Source organism: Phalaenopsis equestris, unplaced genomic scaffold, assembly GCF_001263595.1.
Source record: "Phalaenopsis equestris unplaced genomic scaffold, ASM126359v1 Scaffold000188, whole genome shotgun sequence".
NCBI classification, from domain to species: Eukaryota; Viridiplantae; Streptophyta; class Magnoliopsida; order Asparagales; family Orchidaceae; genus Phalaenopsis; species Phalaenopsis equestris.
Genome location: NW_018164630.1, coordinates 266,765 through 274,526, shown reverse-complemented (window position 1 = coordinate 274,526; position 7,762 = coordinate 266,765). Strand labels below are relative to the sequence as shown.

At 34.4% G+C, this 7,762-nt stretch overlaps 1 protein-coding gene across 1 annotated transcript; it reads left to right on the top strand.

The window, feature by feature from the left end:
• The first annotated feature begins 1,693 nt into the window (after positions 1-1,693).
• Positions 1,694-4,141, top strand: LOC110022365 (omega-hydroxypalmitate O-feruloyl transferase). Its single transcript, XM_020721256.1, has 2 exons — positions 1,694-2,225; positions 3,030-4,141. The coding sequence occupies exons 1-2, from the start codon at positions 1,752-1,754 to the stop codon at positions 3,927-3,929; spliced, it is 1,374 nt and encodes a 457-aa protein (XP_020576915.1). The 5' UTR covers positions 1,694-1,751; the 3' UTR covers positions 3,930-4,141.
• Positions 4,142-7,762: the final 3,621 nt, after the last annotated feature.

Sequence of the window (7,762 nt, the reverse complement as noted above, 5' to 3'; positions counted from 1 at the left end):
AAAAAACCAAAAAAAAAAAAACCTTCCCAAAAAAAAAAAAAAAAAAAAAAAAAAAAAAAAAAAAAAAAACTTAAATGATTAAATTATATGAACATAAATCAAGCCACGCCTTTTGAGAATGGTTTAATAATTCACCTTTTAAAGCCACCTCAAATCTGGTAGCAATAGTTCTCATTAATTAGAAGCTAATTATAATTTTTTTTCTGAAGCCGCAGCATAATGTAATTTATTAAAAAGAATAATACTAATACACAATTAACAATACTATTCCTTATGTGAATACAGAATTAGGGTCTGTTTGGAGCAGTTACAACTTATTGAATAGTTTGTTGATAAGTTAGGTCCGCTAGCTATTACAAATTCTTATTTTTTTTGAAAAAGTCATACCGCAGCCAGAAAACTGACACCGCACCTAGACAGGTGCGGTGTGAAAACATTGTTTTCAGTATTTTGAAAACGCATAAGCTGCCAAAATACAGTTTACCCAAACAGATCAGTTACATTTTTAAAATATCACTACACCAAATACGCTTCGGTGGCTGCAGCTGCAATCCTATAATGTTTCAGCAATATGTCTCACTAAATTTAACTGTTTTCAGGACATTTGTTTTGCTGATTATGCGTCAGCTAAATCTTCGGCGTTCTAAAGCTTGGTGGACGCCACTTGCCGCTCAAAGTTAATGCCGACAGTGACTTTATGTAAATAGTTTGCTCTGAACCATATTTCAATTTTCAGGGTTATTTCGAGTGTGTTCTGGGTTTTAGGTGGGCCGGATATAGCATAGCGGTAGGGCTGTAAACGAGTCGAGTTTGAGCGAGTTCAGGCTTGGCTCGTGTTCGGCTCGTTCGAAATAACTCGTGTTCGAAATCGGCTCGTGAACAGTGTATTCGTGTTCGGCTCGATTTAAATATTTGTGTTTGTGTTCGGTTCGAAATTGGCTCGTTAAACTAAAATTGAGAAAAATAGATCTAAAGTGTGGGATTCAAACCTGGATCAAATATATACAAAAGAACACACTAATCACATTGCCACATGAGGTGTTATGATTTATGCTTAGACGTAAATATATATAATATATTATTATATAAATAATATATGTAATATATTGTTATATAAAAAGTTATATTTTTTTTTTCGAGTCATTTCGAGCCGAACACGAGCGAACAAACTGTTGGTCGTGTTTTGGCGCGCTGGTTTGGCAGCCGCGCGAGCCATGGTTGGGGGGGGGGGGGCGGGCTTCGTTCGTTAAGCCTAACGAGCCGAACACGAGCTGTTTAACAAGCCGAACACAAGTTGTTCATGAATAACGAGCCAAATTGACAGCCCTACATAGAAGACGGTATATTACTCATAGTCCACACATAAAATTGTCCGGAAAAAAAAATTAACTAATCTCTCCCATGCCTTTATTTGAGCGCGCGCACATAAAATTGTCCGGAAAGAAAAAATTAACTCATCTCTACCATGCCTTTATTTGCGCTATATATATATATATATTATTTTTTATTTTTATTTTTTGTCAGGGTCACTGTAAGTCCCCTCTAACTTGATCCCACCCGTGGAACGTGGGGGTTGAATTATAAGCACATCACGCAGGGTTCTTATCATTGGCCTTGAGCGCATGAGAAATCCATATTTGGGTTTGTGTCTCGCCAAATATCGATTTGATTTTAAATGTATATATATATATATATACATAGTTTTGCTTGCAGAGCTTTCAAACCTAAAGAGAAACCAGGTTTAGCCAGCAATGGGCAGTCATGCGGTAGGGAACGGAGACATCCCTCTCCTACAAGACTTTAAGCTCACCATCCTTAGCTCCTCCATCCTCCACCCCTCCGGTCCGATGGAGAGCCGCTCCACACTGTTCCTCTCCAACATCGACCAAATCCTCAACTTCAACGTCGAAACCATCCACTTCTTCGCCGCAAATCCCGACTTTCCGCCGGAGACTGTAGCGGAGAAGCTCAGGTCTGCGGTCAAGCGAGTGCTCGTGCCTTATGATTTTTTGGCCGGCAGGCTGATCAGGTTGGAGGGGAAGGAAGGGAGGTTGGAGATTGATTGTAATTCTGCTGGTGTGGAGTTCTTGGTGGCTGAAAGTGAGCTGAGGTTGGACCAAATTGGAGAATTGGAGTATCCAAATCCGGCTTTCCGGCAGCTCGCGGCTGCCGGAGCGGTGCGAGAGGGGCTGAAGATGGAGGACCGGTTTCTGTGCTCATTTCAGGTGCGTTAAAAATATGATTTTGATATTGTGGTAATTTTTTTTAAATTAAGTATTTTATAAAAAAAGTGTCAAAAATTAATTATTTTATAAAAAATATATATTCGGGCTAAAGGTGTAAACGAGCCGAACACGAGCTAAAGCGACACGAGCTGTCGAGCTAAAGCGACACGAGCTGTCGCTTTTTTATATTTCGAGCTCAAAAAGTGTGTTCGTGTACGGCTCATTTGCTTAACGAGCTCTATATGAACAAAGTATATGAACAAATACTTGTTTTGACAAGGGTTGGGACAAGATTGAAAAACTCATTTATATTTCGAGCTAAAAAATTGTGTTCGTGTACGGCTCGTTTGCTTAACGAGCCCTATATGAACAAATACTTGTTTTGACAAGGGTTGGGACAAGATTGAAAAACTATTATTTATATTTAAACATCATTTGAATCTAATTTAATAGTTTTTATTCTATTTTTCTTAATTAATTTTTCTAATTGATTATATGTAATCAATTAATTTTTTAAAAATAATACTCATAAAATTTATATATATAAATATATATAATTGATTAGCATTTCGAGTTAAAATGAGTCGAATATGAACAAACAAATCTTTGTTCGTGTTCGGCTCGTTAACTTAACGAACAAATCAAACACGAGTTTCTTAACAAGCTTAACACGAGTTGTTCGTGAACAAGGAGTCATTTTGACCGCCCTAATTGGGTCATGCTAAAAAGCTCAAATTTATCGTATAATTTTTATCAAGGATAAATTTTTTTTAAATTTTTGTTTTCATTTATATTTAAAAATAGCTGACATTCTTCAAATGCGGCGGCTTCGCTCTCGGCATTTCCAACAACCACGTCACCTTCGACGGCATAAGCTTCAAAAACTTCCTCCAAAACCTCGCATTCCTCGCCGCCGGCGACCACCACCGCCTCCCGCTTCCCATCCCACCTTTCACCAATCGCCACCTCCTCTCCACCCGCTCCCCTCCACGTGTCACCTTCTCCCACCCCGAACTCATCGAAACACCTTTCTTCTCCACCATCCTCGAAGCCGAACCCTCTCCCTCCAACCTCCGCTTCAAACTCCTCCGCCTTTCCGCCGCCGATATCTCCTCCCTGAAGCTCCTCGTACAACCCCGCGCCACCCGCGCCACAAGCTTCAACGTCGTCGTCGCCCATCTCTGGCGCTGCAAGATGCGATCTTTATTACCGGAAAGTTCGCCGGAGGACCTCAAGAGGGCTTCCATGGTGCTTTACGCCGTCGACATAAGAAAAAAAGTTTCGCCGCCGCTTCCGCCGGGGTATGCCGGAAATGCGGTTTTGACTGCGTACGGAGCGGCGGCGCGGGAAGAAGTGGCGGGCGGGGAGTTTGGGAAGTTGGTGGAGGCGGTGGCGAAGGGTGCGGAGAGAATGGATGATGAGTACGCGAGGTCTGTTATTGATTGGGGTGCGGTGTACCGCGGGCTTCCGAAAGGGGACATGTTTGTGTCGTCTTGGTGGAGATTGGGTTTTGCTGACGTGGACTTTCCGTGGGGGAAGGCGCTGTACACGTGTCCCGTGGCAGACCCCAAGAGAGATGTGGCACTGCTGCTTCCGAGCATTGGTGGGGCGGAGGACGGGGTGAATGTTTTGGTCGCGTTGCAGGGTGAAGAGATGGACAGGTTTGAAGAGTACTTTTATAAGCTGTTGCCCAAAGATGAGTGATGATACATATATCATACATACATACATATATATATATCAATATATATATATATATATATTATTAAGTACGTGTGAAGTGATAGTGGTATATATTGTTGTATTGAGTAAACGTTGGAGGGGGGTAAATGTGAAAGAGTGGTTTTTAAGGGGTACATATGGAAATATATGAATATGGTATATATGCAAATATGTGTGGAAGGATGAAAGTGTATATAAATATTTGTACGTGTATTTGTGGGATAAAATGTAAGTTAAAATGTGTCTTGCTTGAGTTATGGTTTTAGAGTTTTAGCCTTGCACCTTAACAATAATTTTATATTATTTTTCTTTTAATTTCATCATTTACTTATCATGTTAATTATTACTTTCCTTGAGTGTGCTAAGCTAATGATAATCATGTAGAAGTTCCCAAAAAAATGAAGCTTGTAAGGGGTTGGTTTTCATTTGGCATTTCTTATTGTTTGCATGCTTGAGCAGTTGGACGGGTTAGTTTAATATCAAATTTCATGTCTGAGTATTCTTTTTATTTATTTAAAATCTTAAATAGTTTATAATATTTTTTTAGTTTCCTTTTTATTTATTTAAAATTTTAAATAATTAAAAGAGTTGATCACATAAAAGTCTACTAGTTTCACCAATTCTACTTTGATTTCATAATATTGTGCTTGAAATTATGAGGATATTAGTATATTACTTCACATGTTTCTTGCTTCTTGATTTAAAATGTGATTTACTCCCATTTCTTAATAGATTGATACATTTTATTAATAGATTTGAGTTTGACTTCTTAGGCTTTATTTAAATTTTGAGATGATATATAATGTTTGTAGCCTTATTAAAGTCGGGAGCAGTTATACATGCAACATTATTTTACTCTCCATTTATGTTTTGTATTTGTTGTTACTTTTAATTTTTAATTTATTCATTATTATTATTCTTATTTAGTTTAGAATATTCTTATTTATAGATGTCATTATTATTGTGTACTCTATTTGCTTTAGTCTAGTATTGTTTTTTTTCATCTATTTATTATTTATTAGTGTTTCATATTTGCCATTGCTACTTCTATTTGGCTTATGTATTGATGTTTTTGTTTTTTAGTTTAGTTTTCATTGTTATACTTGTGTATTCCATTAGCATAAGCATGGAGTTATTTAATTTAGTTTATTTATTTTTTTTATTTTTTATTAATGTTTTTATTTATTGTTGTCACTTGTATTTAATATTTTATTCACTGTTATTGTCGATGTTTTATTTAGTTGTTTTTGTTATTGTATTGCACTCTATTTATTGGAGCATAGAGTAATTTCATTTAGATTTTTTCTTACATTTATTTATTATTTAGTTTTTGTTAGAGACTTAGGGTTTTTTTAGGACCGTTGTTGTTGTATGAAGAAGCAACAGTGAATTTACTGCAGAAAAGCTATTATTCAAGTAGTTACAGTGGATATTACAATTTTTTTTTCTCTTAAATTAGACTGCAACATTTTGACATTCATCACACTTAGCCGATGTTGTAAAACATAGCTTTCTCAGTACCAGTTTCTTTAGAAATAAGGCAAATTACAATTTTGTCAAACACTTAAGCAATGTAGTGCAAACTACAACTCACATTCACCACCGTCCCAAATGAGCCCTTAACTTGTTGTTTAGCACTACGCTATTGTTCTAACGGATTGGTGTGCTAGCTAAAATGATTATTTTTTCAAACTTTTTGACTAGGCAATAATCATGATTAAGTTAAAATAATATAAATATGATAGAACTCGTTTCTTACTAGTTATTGTGTCAAAATAAAGTAATTTAACTATTATGAAAAATCTAATCATAAGGGAAGCTTAAATTTAAATTAGCCTCCACACTTTCAACTAAATTTAAATTTCATCTATTTGGAGCAATGGGTAATTGTTTATGAAAAAAATTCTTTAATAAATTCAAATGACTTTCAATGAGTTGTTCCTTGTTTTTATTTAAGAAGATTCTCTTCTAAAATTAAATGAGATTGCATATAACAAAAAATGATTGGAGAGATCATTAAATTAAAATGAATTTTAAAGGAATTATGATGTTAATCATAATTTTATAGTTTTTTTATTAATTTTGTATAGTATAATTTGAGTTATAAATTAATATTGTAATTATAAAAATTTTATAACAACGGTTATTTGTATATATTCTTTGACAAAATTTATAAACTTTTTAAGGAAATTTGAGCTTAATTGACTTAGAATGCGCAAGCCCATTTCAATTTATATGAATCGAACCCAAACATTAAGATAATGAACACTTTATAACACATTATTTTTTAAGGTATAAAACAAGGACATACTCTGAGCTTACTCAAGTTTGGCTCATTTTCACCTCAAATGGCAATCCACTATCATTCATTATCCACTTGTATGGCTTTTTCAACGTGCTTAACCTAGTTCCATCGTAATGATCACATATCTCTGCTATTAGAATGCAAAGCTGTCCCAATTCTGCATAGCTAATGTTTTCTCTTCATCTCATGGGCACAAGAAATTTGCCTCATTGATTGAAGTCCCATCTCTACCCTTCTCTCATCATTTAGTTTCAAATCTTGGAGTCATTCTTCCATTAGTTCACTCTTTCTCTTTGAATTAGGATACTCCTAATTGTTCATCCTTTAAATTACGCCATCTCACTTGCCTTCCTCCTCTAACTAGTTCTTTTAAATTGTTGAAATATTTTGAACCAAAGAGGCTTGTCCCCCCTTGATAGTCATCTGACGAACAAATTTTAGCAGAGAATTTGTTTTTTTTTTATCATTTCAAAATTATGAATGAATTCATACAAAACTAAAATCTTAGATTTTATGCACAATATATATTTAACTTTCCTTAAACCTAATTTATATTCATGCTAATTATTAAGGAAAATTGATAATATTGTTAAAGATAGTTCATATAATATCATACATGTTATGAATATTCCCCCACATCAATAAGTACCTATCATAAAGGTAGTCTCATAAACCATTTTCCAATTATTATAAAATTACATTTGAGTACCTTGCTGTGAAGAAAGTAATACATATAAGATTTTTAAAAATATTCATGTATAAATTCATTTCAATGCAATTGAATGGATGAAAAATTCATTGACTCTAATAGTGTGTTTGAGGCAGGTGCAATTGTGTTCAATAAATAGTTGTGAACCTGACTTTATGATAGACTATTGTTAAAAATTAAGTGTAGATGAAAAAATATGTCTGTTTGAATGATCTACTGTGCTGCAATTGTTTTTGAAATTTTTTTTGTAATGCCCTTATATGCATATGTTGATTATAAGTCAACGGTTTCAAAAATAATTCAAATAGAATAACATAAATAGATTTCAACATTAAAAAAAAAATAAAAAAAACGAGAGCTCTATTATTATACTACATCAAGAGTTATACTTCACATATCACAAAATAACACAAAAATAGAAATTATAATAACAATAAACAATGTTAATATCATATTATTTTTAATGTCCAAAAGCTCAAGCCTTCTAGAGAATATTCTATCAAAAACCATTAATCAGTTCGACAATAATTTAATATCTTCTTTTAATAAAATATAACATTCACACTAACTATATTCACTCAATCCAGATGTAAAGCTCTCCTCTTCTCGACAATCATAAACTCATAAGAATATTAAACACTCGACATAACCCCAAAACACAACACACATTCATCATGATTCAGACAACTGAAAAAGAGATGTGTTTCAAGTGTTACAACTACGGTCACATATATAGCCTCCAACTAGGGCTATCAAAACAACTCATTGTTCGCGAACAACTCATGTTTGGCTCGTTAAAAA